Source organism: Ciconia boyciana, chromosome 3, assembly GCF_034638445.1.
Source record: "Ciconia boyciana chromosome 3, ASM3463844v1, whole genome shotgun sequence".
In the NCBI taxonomy this organism is placed as follows: Eukaryota; Metazoa; Chordata; class Aves; order Ciconiiformes; family Ciconiidae; genus Ciconia; species Ciconia boyciana.
The window spans coordinates 1,169,916-1,193,597 of NC_132936.1; the positions used below are offsets into that span (position 1 = coordinate 1,169,916).

The window sequence follows — 23,682 nt, forward strand, 5'->3', positions numbered from 1 at the left end:
ATCTCCTGACTGTCTGGTCTTCTCCTTTAGGATTTTGGGCCTTTTCTTCCTGGTGTTTTGCCTCTTCAATTGTTGAGGTGGTCCCCATCTTCTTCTTAACACCCCAGCCTTGTCTACCAGGCCTGCCGTGTGATGGTGTGCTGCCTCAGTTGAGCTGCAGACCTTGGCTGCCTGTGTCCTCTGGAAAAGTCAAGCATCTGACCAAAAGGAGTATCTGCTGTGAGGTGAGATGAATCAGACCCCATATCCATTGAGCGTATTGCCTAAATCTTCACTGACTTTAAAGGAAAAGCTGACGCTAAAGGCTCTGAAAGGGTCCAAGAGCCCAGTCACAAGCACCTCTGATCAATACCTGTGTTGGTAAGAATCTTATGTCGTTGGTGGGACAAAAGCTGAATGCACGGGAAGGTTTTGTGCACTGAATAAATCTCTTCAGTATCCAACTGAATTGAGACAGAGATAATTATCAGGTTTGTATGACAGTATAAAAAAAAAGGTGTAAAGGCACGTGTACAGTGAGAGCGTCAGCTCGATTAAGGTTAGCAGTCAAGGACCTTTCCAATGCATATGGGATAATAAGCGAGGGGGGACACGATAAACGAAACCACACAGGGACACAAACGGGATAGACAGGGGGTCCCGGAGACAATGCCAAAGACCCAAAGTCTCCAGTCACTAATGACGGGCCAACAGGATGCTCCAGGCACAGCTCTGGACAGGGACAACTTGGATTTTTCCCATCCACTGGGGTGGGAACGATGTGTGTCCTGAGAACCAGCTCCTGGGGGGGAACAGGCATGAGTGAGGGGCTCCGCACTGGCAGCTGGAGTGGGACCACAGGTCACAGCCTGTGTGCCTGGCGCTGGGTATTCGGGGTGAGTGTGTCCTATGAGCGTGGGGTGCCAGTGAGATGAATGTGTGCCTCTGCTAGTGAGCACCAAGCTGGAGCAGCCAGTGAGGAGGAGACCTGTGAGGCTGGTAAGAGGGTGCAGGATGCAGGCAGGGGTGTTGGATGGACAGAGGGGCTGTGCCGGTGCTTGAGGGATCCGGGAATGCGCATGGCTGTCTGTACTTATGTATTTATGAGTCCTGTTGGGTATACGTGAGTGCTGTTGAAGGCAGCACATTGTCCGTGGCAGGTTGTGTTGCCAAGTCAGAGAGAGAGAGAGAGAGTCTGTGTCTGTGTCTGTGTGTTGTCTCCCGGCTACACACTCAGCTTCAGGGTTGAACCTGCAAATGGGAAAGCAGCAGGCACATCCATTGTCCCGGGACAGAGACTGCCGGGTCTTGGGGCATCCCAGGCTGGGCTCCAGCAGCCGGGTAGGAGGAATCCCCAGCACCGGAGCTGCTGGACAGCCCTCTTATAAGAGGCTGGGGCCTCCTACAACATACCTTAAAAGAAAGTCTGTTTTCTTCTTCCACAGCTATGGGTTCACAGGAGGAAATACTAGAGGATGATGAAAAGGCATATCTTGCTAAAAAACTACTGGCAGAAGCATGTGAGAAAGAAGGACTGGATGATGGATACTGGCTCCCCAAACTGTCGGAGATACTGGGAGTCAAGTCCAGAGAAGCCCTGAAACATCTGCAGTATGAAGACTACCTTAAGCTGGAGTGCAAAGTACGATACGCCTGGGAAAGAAAGGCACTCCGAAAACTCCTGGAACTAACAGACAACAAAGCAACTTTTGAGGACCTGCAGAAGGAGCGCTTGGAGATGACAAAGCAGAGACAAGAAGCAGCCAAGCTAGCCCTGAAGGAGCTGAAAGAAATGCACAAGAGCCGCAGCCACAGCAAGGACGTTATAAGACAGAAAGAGGAGGCTCTGTGGCAAGCCATGGAGATTCCCAAAGAGTACTGGGCACCAGCACAGAAGTCATTGGTGGATGTGCTGGAAAGCATCCAGAAGCAGCTGGAGAAGCAGGAGTCGTCAGTGGGCAGGGGTGAGAACGTCTCCGAGACGGAGGTCCTGAGGCGGGCGTCGGGGGGACTGGCCCTGCAGGGCATTTACAGAACCAGCAGCCTTGCGGATGTGCTGGCAAAGCGAGACCAGCTCATCAGGGTTCCTGATGGATTCAAGCTTGCTGGTCCAGAGCAAGGGTCACTGCTTGAGAGGAAGGAGTTCTCCTCCTCTGCAGCAGAAGCCACTTTCATGAAGTCCATGGAGCAGCTGGGGTTCAGCATCAGCGTTTCTGCCAAAGCCGGGTTCTGGGGGTTTAATGTTGAAGCTAATGTAGATTACAGCAAGTCCTCGCGATCGGAGGACACCCACCAGTCTCGCTCTGAGCAGAGCTACATTTGCACCACCAAGTACCAGTACATCCCTCTGGCCTCCTGCTACTTCCAAAAGCATCAGCTTTACCTCTCGGATGCGGCCCTGCAGGAGCTGAAAGACATCGAGCATCTTTTGAGCATCACTGAGGAAGCAGACAGGCTCAACATGCTGAAGAGCAGGTGTGCGAGCTTCTTCAGCAGGTTTGGGTCCCACGTAAACCAGGGTCCCCTCCACTTTGGGGGGATATTCTGGTGGAAGGCATCTACGGAAGGGTTCAGAGCTGAGCAGCGGGAAGAGATGAAGCGACAAGCATCTGAAGCACTGAACTCCTACATTGGGGCCAGCTTCAGCGGCTTCAGTGTCAGTGTGGGACTGGACGTGGACGTTTCAAAATCTAGCTCACAGGCTTCTTTTCAGGGAAGAGACGGAAAGAGTGCCTACACAGCGGTTCAGGTCTACGTGACCAACACAGGGGGCCCATCAGAGACGGATTCTCTTCTTCAGTGGAAACTGGGGCTTGTAACTAATAACACAACCTGGTGCGTTATCGACCGAGGCTTTCAGCTGATCCCAGTGTGGGATATAATCAAGTTAAATCACAGCAGTGATTTTAAGTCCATCTATCAAATGAGCAGCAGCCTCAGGGCTGCGTATGAAGCGCTAACGAATCACAGTGTCGGCACCATGTTTGGAGAGGAACTGGTCAGTGCAGTGGAAGAGGCCAGAGCTTTCATGGAGTGTGTGAAGGCCTGGGAGGTGACGGTGGATGAAAGGAAACTGCTCACACTGATAGATTTCAAACAGAATCTGAATGAAAAAACGAAAAACCATAGTGTCTGGATCAACGTATGTCTGTCGGACAAAGCACTGCAGGAGTTCCTGGTGAATATCGTTCTGCTTTGCAAGAAGTCACCTCCAGAAAACACCACCTATATCAAGTCTCTGTTGAGGTGCCTCCTGGATCCTCATGTCTATTCTGTCAAGGACTTCCCCAGGTCTTCCTTCATTATGCAATGGATCTTCCATACTGAGCACACACTTCCCGAAACTCCCAATGTTTCTGAGCTTGAAGATCTTACCAAGACACTGCTGCAAATGAAGGAGTACATCCAGGAAGTCACCTACGCACCAGAAACCTCTGCATCTGCCATTCATGAAGCAAAGATAAAAGCCACCTTGACTGCAAGCCTAGCTGTTTATTCCTTACTCCAGTTTCTCCAGGAAAGGGCACAGAAAGACATAGAACTGTTGGTGCTCCTAATTACAACCAGCGCGGGATACCAGGTGGAAAGGAGCACTTTTCAGTACCTCCTTGGATGTCCAGAAATTAACTTCATGATAAATGAAATGCAAATGGGGCATAAGGAGTATCTGAGTTTGAAGGAGCAAGATGTTTACAGAGCCCAGGCCTTCCTGCTGCTGACGGGTCTAACTGTAACATCCGAATATAAAGAGGTGTCCCTTGAGCAGAAGAATGAGCGTTTAGTTTTCATGGAAGATCAAATGAAAAACTTATGGTCCACAGAGATAAAAACTCTCCTTGAAAAGCACAGTGCATTCAAAGACTGGGAGATGCTGGAAAGCGACTTGAATTCCTTCATCAGTGGGCACTTGGATGACACATGTGACGATCTGAAGAAACACAGTATAATCAAAGACATAGAAGACACTTTTCAAAGAACAGAGCCTTCCAGTCAGTCCAAATCCAAATCAGACGGCAGTGAATCCAAGGCAAATCAAGCCATTGCAAACCAAGAGTTCCTCCACTTACTTCAGCGCCTTGGACTAGAAAGTCACTATCCAAGAAAAATGGGGACGGAAGATTTCCACATCATATACAAGACATCTTTACATGACAGCCAGCCCAGCAAGGACAATGAACTACCATTTTACTTCTTGCAAAAGCTATTAACTGTTGATTATCGGGTGAGGTACCTGACTTGCAAGGATGAGAGCAATCCAGGGCTTCCACCCATGCCAAAAACCACAGAGCAAGAGCATGAACCCTCGGATTCCTTTGATGACTTTTTCACTGATTTGGAGGAAGAAGCCCCTGAATCTGCAACCAGGGACAGTCATGTGCACCCCATGGACCTTCAGATGGCAATTTTTCATTGCGCTGATGATTTCATGAGACAGTACATTTCAACAAAGCTTGCTTTCTGCCAATTTGCGCTTCCTCTCCTGGTACCAAACCCATGCACTTCACAGATAGAGTTCCCCCTCTGGTCCCTCAGCCAAATAAAAAAGAGCTGGAAAGGGGCTGAGAAGTTGGGAAAGCAGGGCAAAATTAACAGTTACAAAAACAAACTCATTTATCAGGCAGAGACACCCATCGTGTCCTTCATACGGATCGGCAGTTCTCCCTCCTCTTCCAAGTCTCAGATCCTCAATGCTCTGCTGAGCAAACAAAAGCATGACATTTTTTTCCACCGACATTGCAAAGGCAGCACCAAAGACTGCTTGCTGATGAAAGGTGTTGTGGAGATCTCCTGGTACTGTCCCCGGGGCAGCGATGATGACAGCTTTGACTGCTGTGTTGCTTTCTGTAACCTGCATGGAGATGCAAGGGATCACACAGAACAGCTACAGTTTTTACAGGAGATAGCTGCTGTGAACGTGGCTCTTGTATCTGAGTCTGATCAGAGTGACAAGAAAGGGATGAAGATTTTACGTGACCTGTGGCAGTCGCAAAGGCCTTTGGTTTGTCTTTTCACTGAAAAAGAGAATGTTGCACCTGGCCGATCTAGCCAAAACATAAGAATAGGTATCAAAAACAGAAACGAAGCAGAATTAATGGGTGAGCTGACAAAAATAATCAAGGATCTCCTGGAAGGGTCTAACATGCTTTTCAGCCTTGACGCCTGCCTGGACAAAGCTCGCAAGCACGGGTTCTTAGTTGATGAAGATACAGATGCGTGTGTGACAGGCAAAGAAAAGGCAAAGGCGCTGGTGAAGCTTCTGAAGAAAGAGAAGTTGTCTGAGATCAAATCCCAGCTACTGCCTCTTCAAGGAAAACTGTGGTACACGTGGTGCCAAAAGGACAAAGAACTCACTCGCTTGCAGGAAAAGAGGAATAAGAGCATAGAGCATCATCGGAGCCAAATTGAATCAGAGAAGGCGACAATAAGAAGAAAGCAACTAGAGAAAGCATTCCCCCTCAATCAGCTGATGAAGTCAGTCCTTGGCTTTCTCCAGTCACAGCCAGCAGATACCAAGAAATACTTCCTGCAGTGGATGAAGGTCTTTATGGATGACCTGACCTCTGATAGCCTTGATGAACTGAAGAGACAATATCACCAGTTATGGTCTCAAATCCTGGCAATAAAGAAAAGCAATGAAAAAAACAATCTGAAACCTCTGTTGCTGAGTAAGTTAAATGCCCTATCCAATGAAATCAACGATTCGTCCATTGGCCTTGAGCATATTTTGAGAGAGGTGGGGCAGATTTATGAAGCTCTGCAATCAATGAACTCTGAGGATAAATGTTTTGTCAAACTACCTGAAATTGCAGCTGATCTGATGGTTTCAGGGTATCCTATTGAGCTGATGGATGGTGATGCTTCTTACGTACCATTACGATGGGTTGGAGCAATCTTTGACAGATTAATTGAGAAGCTAGGGGACAAACGAGTATTTGTTCTTTCAGTGCTTGGCATCCAGAGCACAGGGAAGTCAACCCTGTTGAATGCTATGTTTGGTCTTCAGTTTAACGTCAGTGCAGGGAGATGCACCCGGGGAGCATTTATGCAGCTAATTAAAGCGGATGAGAAGCTGCAACAGGATTTGGACTTTGATTACATGCTAGTTGTTGACACAGAGGGACTTCGTGCCATAGAGATGGCCAATAAACAGTCCCTTAATCATGACAACGAGCTGGCCACCTTTGTCATTGGCATTGGCAACATGACTCTGATCAATATCTTTGGAGAAAATCCTTCAGAAATGCAAGATGTCCTTCAGATTGCTGTGCAGGCTTTTCTGAGGATGAAGCAAGTAAATCTTTCCCCTAGCTGCCTGTTTGTACATCAAAATGTGGGAGAAATAGCTGCTAAGGAACAGAACATGGAAGGACAGAGACGTCTGCAGGAAAAGCTGGATGAAATGACCATGACAGCCGCCCAGCAGGAATTCTGTGATGTCTCCTGCTTCAGTGACGTCATCCGCTTTGACGTGAACACCCACATTCATTACTTTGCTCACTTGTGGGAAGGAAACCCCCCAATGGCACCGCCCAATCCCACCTACAGCCAGAACGTCCAGGAATTAAAGAGCAAAATTCTCCAAGCTGCCAAGAAGGAGTCGCAGGGCAGCATTTTGAGGCTCTCGAGCTTGAAAGTTCGTATTAGTGACCTCTGGAATGCTTTGCTGAATGAAAACTTCATTTTCAGCTTCAAGAATTCAGTGGAGATTGCTGCATACAAGAAACTGGAAACCGCATTTAGTCAGTGGACCTGGCAGCTGAGGAGTCACATCTTGGACTTGCAAATGAAACTGGACAATAAAATTCGGAATGGGGACTTGCAGAAAGTCACCACAGAACACCTTGAAAAACTAGTGCAAGGGACAAGTGATGCCATCACGAAAGACATGGAAAAGTATTTCAGTGAAGACAGAGACTGTGAGATACTGGTCCAGTGGAAAGGCAGCACAGAACTGAAGCTGAAAGAACTAAAAGAGTCTCTTCTTCTTGAAACTAGAAAGAAGTGTGAGAATCTTATTGAACTAAAGAAGAACCAGTGTAAACTGGATGAAAGGAAGTCAGACTATGAAAATGAGCTCCTGAAAAAGAGTAGGGAGTTGGCTTTGTCTCTAAAAGGCCAGAGACTAAGTGAAAGAGAACTGAGAGACAACTTTATTTCTCTCTGGGCAATCTGGATTACTGAAGTCTCCCTTGCTGCTCCCCCTCTGGAACAGGTTGATATTGATGTGGAAATAGAAGATGTCCTTCTAGATCACTTTAAGGAGCCTAACTTACATAGACGAATCAGGACATTTCCCAAGCACAGAGTATTTTCTGTTGACTTGGAGAAACATGTCGCTAAGAAAAAACGTTGGGGCATCCTGAGTATCAGTTTTGATGATGCTGATGTGAACAACATACACCGCATTACAGATAACATCATAGCGGGTGTGAGGGCAAACATTGATAAGAAGGAAAAGGAGAAAAGGGATTACAGTCGAAGTTTTATTCATGAAATACTAAATGAAGTACAGAAAGGTATGAACTCTGTCCCTAGCAATGCAAAATACAGTTTTAATAAAGATTACAGAATAGATTTATCACTGTATCTGTGCAGAATGGCAGCGGAAAGGTTTAAAGCCATGCATACAGCATTCAGAAAAGCAAATGATCCAGCCATCTACCTGGAGAGCAAGAGAGAAGATTTCTTTAAATGTTTCCAGATTTCCTGCCAAGGAGCCACTTCTATCACAACATTTGCTGTTTTCCTGTGTGACAAGATTGCCCCAGCTCTTCGCCAGGCGGTCTATGAGAAGACAGCTCTTGCTATAGCTCGAGACATGAAGGGTAAAATACCAGATTTCAATGGCAATAGATCCTCTCTGGAAGTTTGCATACTGAGATACCTGGCAGAAGAAGAAAATTTTCAGAATTTCAAGGAGTACCTTAATTGCCCAGGAGACTTTTTACAGAGTTACATTGAGACACGTGTTGAGACGTACTGTTTAGATAAGAACAGGAGGCTGGAGAAGTTTTTAGATGACTCCCTTGCTCACCACTATGAAAGCATCCAGGCAGCTGTTTTTACATCAACCAACATTGTCAAAGACAGAAAAGACAGAAATGACAAAATCTCTCTTTGGCTGGATGAATTTTGCAGCGCACTTGGAGAGATGCTGAGCTTGCCCAGAAGGGACCTGAAGGGCATTGAGCATCAGGAGATAACAGACATAGAGTTCCTGAATAATGCCATATCGGAAGCACTGGCTCCCCTGAGAGATAATCTCAAGGAAGAGTTTGCTAGTGCTGATATGACCTCCTTTGAAAGGCAGCCTCATACAATCCTGGCTGAACAGTTTGCAGGGTGTTGGGAGAAGTGTCCCTTTTGTGGGGCCATTTGCACAAACACCATGCAGAATCATGATGGAGACCATCAGCTTGTCTTCCACCGTCCGCAAGTTTTGACGGGATACAAGTGGCATAAAACAGACAATCTGGTCATTGATATTTGTTCTAGTAGCGTTGCAAGTGACTGTTTATTCAGGATTGGTGAAGACACATGGATCCCCTACAAGAGATACCGGGATGCAGGACCTCCTTATTCCACTTGGAACATTCCTCCTGATCCATCCATGCAAGCATACTGGAAATGGTTTGTGTCTCATTTCAGGACAGAGCTAGAAAAACGGTACAATGGGAAATTTCAAGGAAAAGGAGAAATCCCTGCTTCATGGCAGAGAATTACAAAGCAGGAAGCTCTTGTCGAACTGGAGAAGCTTTAGGCCAAGTCGATATGAAGGACAAACCGCAACTGCTTTGCATTTTAGAAGAACATAGCACAAGTCTATCAACAAAATATTGTTATAATCATAGAATGCTTTGGATTGGAAGGGACCTTTACAGGTCATCTAGTCCAACCCCCTTGCAAGAGCAGGGACATCTTCAACCAGAGCAGGTTGCTCAGAGCCCCGTCCAACCTGACCTGGAATGTTTCCAGGCATGGGGCCTCCACTGCCTCTCTGGGCAACCTGGGCCAGTGCCTCACCACCCTCGTTGTAAAAAATTTATTTCTTAAATCCAGTCTAAATTTGGCCTCCCTTAGTTTAAAATGTTTATAATGACTATGACCTCAGTTTATAATGACTATGACGACCTCCAGCCACATGAAGAAAACGATATCTAATTGCTCACAAAGTTGGGTGAAATAAGGCATGCTGCTCCCGCCATCACTCAGAAATTCCCTTGCTTCATGATAAAGTCAGAGTCCTCTTCCCTTCTTGCCATAAACATTTACATCTGCTTTGTCTTAGAGCAAAAAAGAAAAACATTCTTGCAGCGAGCAGTCATATGGCCAAGATTAAGACCAAGTGCCAGATGAAGAGCAAAGGCAGCACTAGAAAGTACTGACTTTATCAGCTGCTATGAGAAAATATGTGACACTGGCAAAAAATAGTTTTCCTGCAGCAAGTACTTGTCATGCTTAAAGAAAGGGCTGCGGGATCTGAGAGCAGCTCAACGTCGGCTGCAAGCTGTGCTGTTTTGCTTTTTGGGATTATCATTCTCTTATCGATCCCTTATTGATAAACGGAGCTGGTGCTCGGAGCAGTAGCTGTTCTGTCTCTGTCTTTAAAGCAGTTAACAGCCCATGTGGATTTAGGTAGGAGTTTAACTCAGTTTTTATTAGGTATACTTTATATGTTAAGGTGAGCCATTCCTACGCAGGTGCCTGGACCTGGTGAACTTTCCTCCAGCTCTTAGCCGTAATAGCCACTGCTCTTGCTATTTGCTTAGCTGTTGAGCAAAAGCCTTTGTATGACCAATGTGGAGAATTACGTATCTTTGCAGCTTCCTCAGCAGCCATCGGCAGTGTGTGACATTGGTGTTTGTGCTGTCAAGACAGGCTGGAGGCAATGGAGCCATGGTCTGGAGAACATGTAACCAGCTGGGACTGCACCAGTGAGGTGGTTGGTGGTTTTTGCTGCGCAGTTCCTGCAACACCGCTGGAAACCCAAGGGCCTCCTGGAGAGTTGGCCAAAGTGGTGATTCAGTACAATCCTTTGTAGTTTTGCTAATAAACTAATCGCGTTGGATTGGACTGGTCTCTGTATCCGTTATTTTCAGGTGAGCCACAGTTGTGTGTGACTTCAGCGTTCGTGCTGTGAAGACAGGTAGGTGGCAACTGGGCGATGGTCTGTGTAAGGGTGTGTGGAAGGAGAGTGTCTGCTCCTTTCAGGGTGTCTGGTCAAGGACCTTCTTCAGTGTCTCAAGGATTGATAAGAAGGGGAGGAAGCCATAAACGAGAACATCCTGTTACACAAGTCTGACTTGACAAATGCTAAGGGAGGCAGCGGTGGGAACCACGCCTGGTCAGTCACGCTAATTGATGAGTGAGAGGGTGAGAAGGTTTATTCCAGTGAGGTTATCTGATCGGGGAGCTGGTCAGATGGGAAACTAAGGGAAAAAAGGGGAACCAAACCCCAAATATACCAAGACACAGACATGACAAAGCAGACATGGAGACAATGACAAGAAACAAACCTGGCCCGTGTGAGTGTGTGCTGCAAGGACTAAGTGCCAGTTACTGGTGAGAGCTATGCGTGTGTGGATTTGGGGCCAGCTACTGGAGTCAGACTGGGGGTTCGGGTGCCCCTGGCCTGTGGTGTTAGCTACGGGACTGAGTGGGGTCCCAGTGCAGCTACGGGAGTGAGTGGGGGGGTCTCAGTGCCAGCTACTGGAGCAAGTGGGGGTCTTTAACTTCCAGCCACTGGGGTGGGAATGGTGCATGTCCTGAAAATGAAGTGCCTGGGAGGACCGGTGTGAATGAGGTGAGCGAAGGGCTGAGCACCAGCAGCTGGAGCAGGACCGTGGGTCACAGCCCACATGCCTGGTGCCGACCACTGGGTGGGGAGCAAGTGTCTATATCCCCCAAACCGGGTGTGTGTGGGGCGTGCGTGTGAATTCACCAGCAAACTTCAAGCTGGACCAGCTGGTGAGTTGGGTGGCCTCAGGTCCGGGCTGGGGTACCAAGCGGGTGGAGGGTCCGTGCTGGTACCCTCGCCGTGCCATGTGCCTGGAGCACTCTTTCAGGGCTTTTTTTCTCCCATGTGTACTGTGCATGGCTTGCAAACTTTAGGTAATCTTCATCTTTCAGATGTCTCAAGGCCTGTGTGCCAGTAACTCCCAGCTCCTTCTCCAGGACTCTACGCGGAGGCCCACGCCTTTCAGTGTCTCTGCCAGTCCACCTTGGCCCGTGTCTGCCTCAGAGGGATCGTCTGGCACGTCCTTCCTTGCAGGCATTGCTGTGGGAAGGAATGCAAACATGCCTTCAAGTGACACAGGGATGCAGTAGCTCTCCCTGTCTGCAAGGTTTGTAACTAAGGTTCTCAGCGACGCTGACTGGCTGAAAAGAAGTAGTTAGGAAAGGCAAGGGACCTGCTGATGGTGGGGTGTGAATGTAAAGCTGACCAGGAACTGGCTGGTGGGAGTCTGTCTCATGCATACGGTGGGAAAGATGGAGGCTGGAGAAGGCAGGTGACAGGGCTGGGGTGAGAGGCTGGGAGGAGGTCAGGATGGTGCTGGAAGAGGAGATGGGGAGATCCGAGTGTACCAACTTTGCTTTCATTTTCTTTCTCCCCCTTCCTTGCTTTATCTTCTTCTTTATCTCCTTGCTCTATCCTTCCCGTCCCTCCTCCTTGTGTGTACCCCCCCATTCCCCCTTCCCATGGGATCCCAAACACACATCCCTTGTCCCCCCTGTCCCTGGAGCCGTGGGACATGGACAGGCTCCCCGTGGAGCCCATAGCCCTGCCCTACGTGCCCCTGGGGTTCTCCCAGCGGTCCCGGCCTCAGTGTACATGCAGCCTGGGGTGCTCCCAGTCCAAGCTGCACTGGGAAGGTCCCCCTGTTCTGGGCCCTTTGGACCACCTTTCTCTTTCACTTTTCTTTAAAGGAAAAATGATAAAACTGCAGCAAAACGCACAAGTGGAATCAGCAGGGCTGGGACTGGGCAGATGTTCCTGCGAGATGGGAAACTGAAAACGTTGACGCTTTTCTTTCCATTTGGCGTAAATCCCAGAATTCCTCATTGGACAGTGATGGGGGATGAGGTGCGTGGGGGAAGATACATAGAATCATTTAGGCTGGAAAAAACCTTTAAGATCATCAAATCCAACCGTAAACCTAACACCAAGTCCACCACTGCCGCCGGTCCCCTCAGCTGAGCCCCAGCCGCCTGCGGCAGCCCCTGCTCCTTCTCCTTCCCCCGAGGAGGGGTTTCTTTTTAACCAAATACCTGCTCCCGGCCCCCGGGCGTGGAGGGAGGGCTCAGCAGCCCCCGGGAGAGCCGGGCTGCCCGGGCTGCCGGCTGCGAGCCTGGCCCCCCGAGGCGGGGGGCGATCCCCTCGCCTCCCCAGGGAGAGCCGGCCTCCCTCGCCTCCTCATCGCCTCCGCATGGGCGAGGTGCCCAAGGCAGGCCTGGCTCGCCCTCCTCTGCGCTTGCGGCGGGGTCCACCCCTACGGGACCTCCCCAGGTCTTTTTTCCCCCCAAAAAGTCACTTTTCAGAGCCGGCCCCTGACAGCAGCAACCCCACCGCCCGCGCAGGCCGGCCGCTCCCCTCAGCGCCCGGCGCCCTCCCGCCCTGCAGGGGGCGCCCTCCCGCAGCCGGCCCCTGGCCTCGCCCGGCCGCGCGGCGGGCGGGGCGCGGTGACGTCACGGCCACGCCGGGTGGGCCGATGCGGCGGCGGCGGCGGGAGGCGGGCTACGGCGGCCGGCGGGGGCCTGGGCGGGCGGGCGCGGAGCGGCGGGACCGGGGCCGGGACCGGGTGGTGCGGCCGCCATGGAGTACGTGACCGCCGAGCAGCTGGCCGGCTTCGGCAAGTACAAGGTACCGGCGCGCCGAGCGGGACGCGGGGGTTGGGGGCCGTCGGGGGCCTGGCCGTGGGGCCCCGAGCTCGGGGGCCGCCTCAGGGCCTGGCGCCGTGAGGGGAGGGGTGTCTGAGGGGGCGGCCGTGCCTGGGCGGGAGCTCTCGGGGACGCTGTTTGGAAAGGAGGTGCGTGGTGGGGGGCTGCAGTGGGGCCCGGAGGCAGGGGGAGCGGTTAGGTGCTGTGGGGAGGGGTGCCGTGGGACCCGGTGCCGTGGGGGGCGGGAGGTGCTGTGGGGAGGGGTGCCGTGGGACCCGGAGCTGGGGGGGGGAAGCTGCAGTGGGGCCCTGTGCCGTGGGGGGAGGCGGGGGCTGCCGTAGGTCCTGGGTCCGTAGAAGGGGGAGCCGTGGGGCCCAGTTCTGTGGGGCGGGGGCAGCCGCAGTGGGGTCCGGCGCCGTGGAGGGGTTGCCATGCAGGGGAAGGGTGGTTGTATGAAGTGTGTGCCCCGCACCGCGGGGTGCGGTGAGGTCCAGGGCAGTGCGGTGGGTGCTCGGCTGCGCGCAGGGTCCCCCCCACCCCACGCGCAGTTCCCCGGGTGGGCCGTGCCGTGGGCCAGTGCAATGCGGTGTAATAAAACGCTTTTAATCTCTCTCCTCCCTCCCCAGCTGTTTCACGGTGGGGTGTGGGGGGCACTGGGTGCGGTGAGGAGCAGTGTGGTGAAGGTGTGACCGTGTGGGAAGTGGGACCCCCTCCTTGCAGGAGGGGACAGGGGGACCGTCGTGTGCCCTGCAGCGAGTCAAGGGGTGTCCACCTGCAAACTGGGCACCCCCAGCCTGTTTCCCAGCGGGGACGAGGACGCCGTGTGTGATGCTGCAGGGTACAACGTCCAGCACAACACGGTGTGAGCGTGTCCGCATGCCAGGTGGGCACCCCCAGGCTGTTTGTCCCCCCACCTCGGGGAGGACAGGCTGCGTGCACCGTGCTCCCCCAGCCGTGCTCCTGGGGTGGGGACGCAGCTTCACGTCCTGCAGTACAGCACGCTACAACGTTACTGAGTGGGGTGTGATCACATTCGATGTGTGTGCCCCCCCCCAGGCTGTCCCTGGGAGTGGGGGGCATTGCTGGGTGCCGTGTTGGGAGCGGCGCTGTGGCAGCTTGCCTGTCCCCCCACCCCTTCCTGGGCTGGCAGCGACGTGGTCAAGGGGGAGGCAGCTGTGGCATGTCACCGCATGCAGCGAGGTTGGCGCCTTGCTGGGTTGTGCTGTGGTTGCCCCTGCCCATGAAAGGGCCACGGAGGAGGGAACTCTGGGTGCGTGTGGGTCTGCATTGTGGTGGGAGCACGGCCAGCCCAGGGACTCCCCCGACGTTTAGCTCAGGACCACGTTGCTTCTGCCCTGTGGCTGCTCCCTGCACAGTCAGACCCACAGAAACGTGCCAGAGATTGTCCCCGTCTCCTCGCGCGAGCGTGGCAGTCTGAGTTCTAAGCACTGGAAACCTTTGAAGGAAGCTGCTGTAAGTGCTAACAGGCTCTGCTGTGGCACTTTAAATCTCTAGGGGCTGGTCTGGGGCCAAAGCATGTGGCATCCTTAACACAGGGGAACACTGGTTTGTGTGTTTATGTGGAGAGGAGGGTGTTTGCCATGTTTTTTCTTCTCCCACATCAGCAGTGAAGCTAAAAGGGTTCACCTCACCTTCTCCTTTGCTCTTGTTCTAGGATCCATCACACTGGGCCACGTTGCAGTCATCCTGGGTGGTTTGTGGGGTGTTGTTTACGTGTGCAGGACAGTTAGGACAAGTCTGTTTTAGTCCCCGCTATACAAAAAAGATGTGGACAGGCTGGAGAGGATCCAGAGAAGCTTCACAAAGACGATCCAAGACTGGAAGCCTGCCATATGAGGAAAGGCTGAGAGAACTGGGTTTGTTCAGCCTTGAGAAAAGAAGGCTTAGGGGTTATTCCAATATTTAAAGGGTGGCTACAAAGAAGATGGAGACTCCCTTTTTACAAGGAGTCACATGGAAAAGACGAGGGGTAATGGGTACAAGTTAATCCTGGGGACGTTCTGATTGGACACAAGAGGAACATTTTTCACAGTGAGAACAATCAGCCATTGGAATAATCTCCCCAGGGGAGTGGTGGATTCCCCAACATTGGACAGTTTTAAGATTCGGCCAGACAGGGTGCTGGGCCATCTTGTCTAGACCCTGCTTTTGCCAAGAAAGGTTGGACCAGATGATCCTTGAGGTCCCTTCCGACCTGGGATTCTATGATTCTATGATGCGTTCAGGGAGCGAAGCAGGTGATGTGCTGTCTTGTATAGCTGGGCGAGGCTGTCTGTGGGGTCTGATCTCCTCCTGGAGCAGTCTGTGGGGGCAGGAGTGGTGAGGGCTTGCTCACACTCTCCTCTTGCACCCAGAGCTGATGAGCTGGAGATAAATGGACTTGGTAGAGTGGGTTTGACCAGTGTGACAGGTTGCATGAGGTGTCCCATGAAAGACATTGTATGGGATAGACATGGGAAAGACAGACATCAGTAAACTTTGAGTGTGTTTAGGAAGGCAGCGAAAGAGAGTGGTTTTGTGTGGGTGCTGGAAAAAGGTAAGCAAAATGCACTCAGCTTTGAGCCAGGCCTCCCAAAGTGACTAATTTTACTCCTACGAAGACAATGCTTTTGCTTGAAGAGGGAGATTGTCGTGTGTTCAGCCTATTTCCAGTAGTACCTGGAGGGATTTGTGGTGTTGCTGCCGTCCCTCCCAGTACCTGTGTGGTGATGAGGGGGTCTCCACCCTCTACAGGTGGTGCTGGCAGTTGAACTTGGGAGGTTCCAGACAACTGCAGCAACCTTCTCGTTTGTGTGGCAGGCACCAAAGACCTGCTCCCAGGTCTTGGTCTTTCTGGAGATGCCTCTGATGGAAATGCCATTGCAGTTAAATCTATGAACAGGACCCTGAAGGCAGACGGGGGCGAGGAGGAAAGTCCCGTCTAGCATACAAAGCACAGCGTGGGCAGCATCGGCTGCTTACTGTCACCAGTTACACACTAGCGTTGTGTTTCCTGGCCTTGGTTTTGGATGGCATAGGGCTGAAATGTGTAAGCAGGTCTCTGATGGAGGTATTGCTCCCAGCCTGGCACAGCTGAACCAACAGGCAGAGGCCAATAAAGCTGCCTATGCCCTAAGGGCAGGAGTGTGGTGTTGCTGGCGGAAGTCACTTTGCTCCAGAGATTGTGGTTTTACTGAGTCAACAGGGACTTTGATAAGAGTGGGTGGGTTCACGCTGCTCGCTCAAAGAGCATCATTTCTGCCCTACGTGTGCTCGTCAGGGCTGTGCAGTGCTGTCAGTGTGCGTACCTGCAGGTGAAAGCGCTTTGCTGGAGATTGCAATGAACTGTATCGAGAAGAGCAATCAGTGCTGACACACTGGATTACCGTAGGGGGTAACGAAGCCCCACTTGGTCTCTGCAGTGCTCCCTTCCTATGTGTCTTGTTTGCTTGGGCAGCTTTTTTTTCTTTGCTGTTTTAGCCTTGAGAAAGCAGCTGATCCAGGCACAAATCTCTGATATTGGGTCACATATTCCAGCCTTGCTTTAGGCATTGAGGCTTGTCCTGCTCTCCCTGTTCTTTGCCTTGAAGGTGCGACTCTAGGTCCATCACCGCTGTGTTGATGAAAAGCTGGTTGACCTTCTGGGTACAACTAACTGTTCTTGCCCAGAAAACTTCTGGAACAGTGTAAGCTGCCATCCCAAATGGACGGAGCAAGGAAGGAGCAGTGTGGGATGTGTATGGATGGCAATGCAGAATAACAGAAGAGTAACGTAGCTGTTAAGCTGCTTTCTCTGCCTCGTCCCCAAGGTGAGGGGACGTATTGGAAGTCAGTGTGTGGCAGCAGCACAGCCGGTCACCTGAGAAGGTGGCTCACGTTGTGTGTGTAACTTGAGTGTGTACTCGAAGCCAGTGTAGCTGGAAAGCAGCTGGGATGAGTGATTGCTTTTAGGTGGGACCAGCCAAAAAGGTGATGTATGGTCAGAACCAAACCCTCTGCAGGAAGACTCCACCAGTTCCTGCTGCAGATGGCTCTGCGGCCTTTGACTCTGCCTCAGCCTTTAAGCTGTGGCTGGCAGAAGCTCTCCAGCCTGCACGCGATAGAGTTGGAGAAGAGCAAGCAGATTTGGCGGGATGTGGAGGAGGCAACATGTGTCCAAGGGAAGGAACATGTCCGTGCTCTCGGAGAGGAGCTAGTGTCCCTGGAGCTGATACAGCAGGAGCAGAAGAGCTTCATGCGAGATGATCCACAGCTTTCTCCAGCCCTGGCTGGTTTACTCCTCCTGTTGCTGCCAGGAGCGCATATGGGAAGCGGCGAGTCAGAAGTCCAGATGGTTTTAGCTTTGCAGCGTGCACACTTCTCCTGGCTGGGGGAGAGGTAGGTGTACGCTCCTTCTGTCACAGGCTGGCTCGGTGCCACGGGTGGTAGGGGTATAGAGGGAACCGTCCTTTATCTGCTCTTGAAGGGACACTGAAGAGTTCCTCTGCCTGAGGAAGCTGTGCAGCAAAAAGTGCAGTGTTATCGGAGAGTTTTTATTTGTACCTCTTAACACTTCTTCAGTAGGAGACACTGGGATCTGGGTGTAGCGTGTGTACCTTTGGAGACAATTTAAGTTAAGATAACCTAAAATGGGAAGGAAGCATTTCTCTGCCGGAACAAATACATCCTTTGTAGCTAATGCATTACAGCCCTGCCTGGCAGCAGCACGCTGAGGCTTCCCCCGAGGAGATGCTGTATGTGGTGGTCAGAGAGCTGGAGAAATCCTAAGTGTGTCTGCTCCAGCACTTCCTCTGGCTTGTCAGCCTAGTGCAGATGATTGATGCTTCTGGCAGGGCGGAGGTCTTGATATCAAAAATAAAGCTCTTGTTTTGAGGCTGTAGAGCAGGATGCATGTGTCGACCTTCCGAAGAAAAGCAAACCAGACGCTCTGCTATTGTCGAGTATTGAATGTCCTCTGCCAAAACCAGATACTCTGTTACTGTTAAGTATTGAATGTCCTCTGCCAAGAAAGATGCAGCCAGGCACTGCTGTTTCGGAGTGTAAACCTCCCAGTTGGATGCCAGAGGTCATAATCTGCTGCTTAAAAACCTGTCTGCAAATCGCTTTCTGGCAGGCTTCTGGGCAACCTCCTTCTGTAAAATTATGGGGAGGGGGGGAAAAATGGGACCGTCTGGAACACTCAGAGGTGTCTGCTCCTGCTTTGCTTTCTCTAGGAGAAAGACCTACCCCTTTCTTCCCTCCCGACTGCCTCCAAGTCCTGTTTTCACAGAGCAACCCAAACAACTCTTCCTTGTGCAAGTTGTCTCTGCCTTTCCCGAGTGTGGTGCCCAGAGCTGGATGCAGTGTGTGAGCTGGAGCATCGCCAGCGCAGCGGAGAGGGGAAGGATGGCTTCGTGCGTTGCATACAACACTCGTATTACTTCTGCTCTTGTGTCTCGATGAGCTGCACGTCGCTTTCTGCGGCATTGTGACTCTTGTGGCTCATTTCAGTGGGTCGGGAGGCTGCACTTGCAGCTGCGGAAAGTGAGACTGACTGCAAGTGAGGGCAGAGCACTGCAACTTCACATGCCCTGTTAGTTACAGATGGATTTGGTGGTTTGTCACTGTCTTTTTATATTCCAGTCACGTGCCCTGCATTTCCTGTAGCCTTTCCTTGCCCAGTGTTGTCTGAGCTGCTTGTGATTCTGCTTTATTCAGCTCTACCCTGTGGGGTCCTGTGCTGTACTGGTGTCTTCTGGTGTGATGGAGTCACTGATGATTATTCCTGGGGCACGTCTTAGTCAGATGTGTGGTTGCTATATGGCTCTTTCATCCAGCTCACACAGGAGCAGGGAAAGTACTTGAGTGATGTGTGTCGTGTATGGGGCTCTGGCCACGCGTGTAAGTGGTCTCTGCTGTTGTGTTTTCCTCGCCTTGTGAGCTGGGGGGAAGCGCAGGTATGAGCCTCTGTCGTGATGCTGTCTGGACCTCAGGCTTTCCTTAAGGGTATGTGTTATCCCCAGGAGTAATGGTTTGGGGGAAATGCCAGTGAAGGAGGATGTGGGAGTGCCGCTTTTTACCTGTGTCATGGGAGAGGCACGAGAGGGAAGGCAATGACACGTGTCGTGTTTGGGTCCAAAGGTGGGACAGGCTGGTGTCTCACCCCAGCAGCTTTGGGAGCACGTATGGGTTCAGTAAGAGGAAAGCGAATTGGGGCTTGGGAAGTGCCTTTTATAGCAAAACTACTGCACCCTAAAATCCTTCCATTTCTGTGTCCTCACTTTTGAGCAGGAGCTAGTGATGGCAGCCCAAGGGGAGCATGCAACCAGCAGCGGCATGGGGGAGGCTGGTGGCAACCCACTTGCCAGTGGCTCTTGTGAAGAGGCTCTTTGTCTCGTTACCTGCGTGGGCTGTAAAATGAAGTCCTCTTGGTGTCTGCTGCCACATGCCTGCTGGGCTGAGGCCTGGGAGCAGCCGGCAGTGCTCAAGCACTAAGAAAAAGCATCCGGACTCGCTGCTCGTCCCACCTTCTCTCTGCAGTGACCTGCGCTTTGCTGTGGGTTTGGCTGTCGATCTGCTGTGAGCTGGTTCCGTTCTCCCAGCACAGAGGCCCTCGGCAGGTCCCACCCTTGCTCTTCTACTGAGGCGTCCGGTGTAGAGCTGCCCAGAGCAGCCACTGCAGGATGACTGCAGCAGCGAAGGGTGACATCTCTTGCTTTGGGAGAGGAGGGCTCTTCTCCAACTGTGTGTTCCTGAGGGTGAGGAAGGCATTTTGTACTGAGCGTAGCTCTGTAGTTGAGAGCGTGCAAGCCCTGTGGTGTGTTCATACATAGCAGAGATTTTGCACCAGGAGGTGCTGGTCTGTTATCCCAATCTGCTCAAACGTGTCCAGAGAAGGGCAACGAAGCTGGGGAAGGGTCTGGAGCACAAGGCTGATGGGGAGCGGCTGAGGGACCTGGGGGTGTTGAGCCTGGAGAAAAGGAGGCTGAGGGGAGACCTCATCGCTCCCTACAACTGCCTGAGAGGAGGGTGTAGAGAGGTGGGGTCGGTCTCTTCTCCCAGGTAACAAGTGATAGGACGAGAGGAAATGGCCTCAAGTTGTGCCAGGGGAGGTTTAGACTGGATATTAGGAAAGATTTCTTCACTTGAAAGGGTTGTCCAGCATTGGAAGAGGCTGCCCAGGGCAGTGGTGGAGTCACCATCCCTGGGGATATTTAAAAGCCGTTTGGATGAGGTGCTTAGGGACATGGTGCAGTGGTGGACTTGGCAGTGTTAGGTTTACGGTTGGACTCGATGATCTTAAAGGTCTTTTCCAACCTATATGATTCTGTGAATAAGAAAGGCACTCAGACTCTGTAAGGTGCCGTTTAAAATGCTATTATTAGAGCTAACACTATAAGGAGAGAATAGTATAGATAATCTTACATCCCTTTAGATGGTGGGAACCCCAGGTGGTGTAGCATCAAACGGGCCTCCGATCCATGTGCAACGTGCTGCGCAGACCCCATACATAGAATATATTTACCTCATTTTGATCAGTTGAGCTGCTATAGGATTTTCGTACAGGAAAACAACTCTATTCCTCATTTCCAGTGTCAGATGGAAAGGATGTTCATGAGAGCCTCTTGCTGCACCTCTAGATAAAGGCAAGGACACCCACGTGGCCCAGTCACTGATGCTGAGCGGGAGCTGCCTGCAGGCTCCTCCGCTGCAACGAGCTGGCTGAATTTATCCTGCGGCCAAGGGATCTGTGCAGCACGGCACGGGGCTGGGCACGCTCAGGCTGACTGCGATGTGGGTCACTGACTCCTTGATGTACAGCAGTCTCCTGGTCAGGGTCACTACAGCGGACTGGGTTTGCAGTTTGTCAAGCACGGTTGTCCTGCAGTGTCAGATGAGACCTTAGCTTGGGAGACCTAGTGCACTGAATGCACCAAAGGGCTAGGCATCTAGCTTAAAGGATTTATTTTTATTGTGGAAGGTACTTTCCTCCTGGATGCTCTTCTTCCTTTTCTGCACACTTCTTCCAGGTGGGAACCCCTGATCTCCTGGGCTGTCACCAGCCCAAGCCGGCACCAGCCGCAGACCTGCCAGGCACCGCAGATCTGCGAGTCGTGTGTGTATCACGCTTTGGCTGTTGATTGAACAGTTTCTGTAGGTCCCTTAAGCTGGTCCCACGTGGTGTCCTCTCAGCCCCAAAGAAGAGGGTGCTCTTCCCCTCAACCAGCCTCAAGAAATCCTCTTGCCTTCAGACTTCAAGTGCCGTGGAGAGCAGGGCTACAGGTGCTGCGCTGCGGGAAGCAGATGGCTGGAAGCTGTCCCTGGCAGGCTTTTATAGGCTGCTCTGGAAATACGAGCCCTAAAGAGATCTCTGCAGGGTTTGCTCTGCCGAGCAGAGACACCACCGTGTGCCAGTGGCAGTTCAGACCGGTGGAACAACAACAAAACTGGTAGGGAGAGTGGCAGAAAGGAAGGCTTTTTGATGCTAGCGATGTGGATGTGAGGCTTGAGGCCATGGTGATTAAAAGGCCAGTCTTCCTCACCCCCAGCCAAACAGCTTGCCTTCTCCTGCAGGGTCCTCGGCAGGAATGGTGTGAAGGAGGGGAAGCCTTTGAGCCCTGTTCTTGAATCACTTAACTCCCTCCCCAAGGGCTGTTTTAATTGCTCTGAGACAGTGTGTGTGTGTCTGCCTTTAAACAGTGCACAGATTCCCAAGGTGCTGCTCGGCTGTGCTGTGTTGCAGAGGATGCTGGAAGGAAGTCCAGAAGTCCTCCTAGACTCTGTGACTTCTAAGATGAGCAGCTGTAAAAGTTAGAGGTGTTTTTCTTCTTTCTTCTCCTGTACTGCAGTTAAATTCAGGGTTTTGAACCTCTGCCCAGCTAAGTGTGTCCCTTGCAGCTCTCGTGGTCTGAAAACCGTGGTTGGAGGAGACAGTAGCAGCGCTTATAGGTTAACTGGAAACGACCTGACTCATGAGCCTTGGCTGAGCTTTTGCTCTGTGTTAAGCAGTGAGATGAGGGTAAGGGATTTATCTTGCTTTCTAGAGACACTTTGATGTGTGTTGCAAGGTTTTGATGAGTGATGAGCTAGTTCCGCTCCCGGGACCTAGTCTGTGTGTGTTTACATCTCTTCATCTTCAACAATCCTGAAACTGCTGCCGGCAGCTCAAGGTGGTGTTTGCTGCTGCCACAGGTCTGGTTTCTGAGCGGTGGCTTTTGCATTATGCAATATTGAAGTTATTGAACCACATTTTGGTGGGGGATTTCCAGACTCCCTGTTTTTAGCCACACAGTGGCAGTGATGAAGCCCTTTGTAGCTGGGGACCTACTGCTACTTCAGTCCACAGTGGGTCCTGCAGGGTTTCCTAGGGGGAACTTCCAGCCTCTGTGGGTTTTTGTATGAGAAGATGACTCACCCGGGGACACGCAGCTCGGCTGTATTGGCTGCCAAAGAGCAGGTACATCGGCATGACTGTCGGGCCAGGGCTGCTCTTCTCTGGGTGGTTTGGTTGATGCTTGTGGGGTGATGCATGTGCTGCTGCAAGCCACCTCTCTGCCCCTTCCTTCTGGGAAGGGGAGCTGTCTTTGGCTCCGCACTGCTGTTTGTGTGGGTTTTTTATGGCAGTCCCTACCCTTAAAGGTGTGAATTGGGCAGCTTGTGTGTGCAGTGGGTGCAGGTAGTGGATTCCTTGTCCTGTCCCGCAGCGGGAGCCCTCCCAGCTCTTCTCTTGCTGTGCAGGTGAAGGATGCAACTCCTGCTCTGCCCAGCTGACTGCTGCCCACATCCCTCTGCATCCTTTGCCCTGCCTGAAACAGAAGATTGCTGGTCTTCTGCAGATCCCCAGCTGGTGGTTGGGGACATCTGCTAAAACCGGGTGCCTTTCTTATGGGTGTGAGTGCAACAGAGGAGTAGGAAGCAGAGCTGCTCCTCAGCAGCCTTTTGCTCTTCAGATTTCCTTTAAAAAAAAAAAGTCTGTTATTTACTCTGCATTTGTGCTTTGGATATCTGATAGATCTTTGCACACACCTTCCTCCTTTGCTGTTCTGCTTGGAGTCTGCCGTGATGGTTGTATGCATCTCCCGCACCCTCTATAGGGAGCTGGCCGAGTGCTCCGTCACTGCTGGGCTCCCCCGTCCCCGTTGTCAGTGTCGGCACAGAACTGGTGCCAAAACGAACGACCACAGGGATTGTGAAAAGGAAGGAGTAGTTGAGGTGGGCGACGCTGATGAACATGCTGGTATATTTGGCTGTTTGACCCCTTTCCACGTGCTGGAAGAGCCTCCTTGGCCTTGTCAGAGAGGCAAGGCTGGCGGGTGGCATGCGGAGGAGAGCCGGGTTGCAGCTCCTGCCTTGAGTGCTCGCCCAGTATTGCAAGATGTGCAAAGCAGTCACTTAAAAGTAGCGTAGGCTGCTTGTCAGTCCATCTCAGGTCTCTTTGCAGTAGACTTTCAGCACAATTAATGTTTATTGGTGAGTGTTGAATCTTGGCTACGATGAACTCCATCATAAAAGTCACTCTCTGCTAATTAGCAGCAAGTATTTGGCTGTTTCGACTGTTTGGAAGAGAACCGGAGTGCATTGTGGAAATAAAAGTATCACTTCCTGTAGCTGGCTCAGAAAATGGCCGTGTTATTAGGGGCTTGTATAAGTGACCTGACTTGCTGTGCTTCAAGACTTGCACAAAGCGGGATATCAGGGCTTAAGAAGTAACGCAGCTTTTTTCTGTTAGTTGTGAATTTCCTCTTTGCGGAGATATAGAGGCAGAGTGTTATGTGCTTTGGAAAAAAAAAAGTTTTATTTGTGCCTTTCACAGAGGCTCTGTCGAAACTTGAAGGTAGTCTTCCC

At 51.5% G+C, this 23,682-nt stretch overlaps 2 protein-coding genes across 3 annotated transcripts in view; both read left to right on the plus strand.

Annotated features, from left to right (window-relative positions):
- The first annotated feature begins 205 nt into the window (after positions 1-205).
- LOC140650161 (interferon-induced very large GTPase 1-like) lies at positions 206-9,924 on the plus strand. The gene is made up of 2 exons (XM_072858144.1): positions 206-224; positions 1,425-9,924. Exon 2 carries the CDS (start codon positions 1,427-1,429, stop codon positions 8,738-8,740), a length of 7,314 nt encoding a protein of 2,437 aa, XP_072714245.1. The 5' UTR covers positions 206-224; positions 1,425-1,426; the 3' UTR covers positions 8,741-9,924.
- A 2,793-nt stretch (positions 9,925-12,717) lies between these two features.
- The window catches only part of SELENOI (selenoprotein I), a 36,423-nt gene continuing 25,458 nt past the window's right edge, over positions 12,718-23,682 (plus strand). For both annotated transcript variants that reach the window (XM_072858146.1, XM_072858147.1), the window contains exon 1: positions 12,718-12,841. In XM_072858146.1, coding sequence (XP_072714247.1) covers positions 12,794-12,841 — 48 coding nt within the window. In that variant the 5' untranslated portion in view covers positions 12,718-12,793. The remainder of the gene's footprint in view (positions 12,842-23,682) is intronic.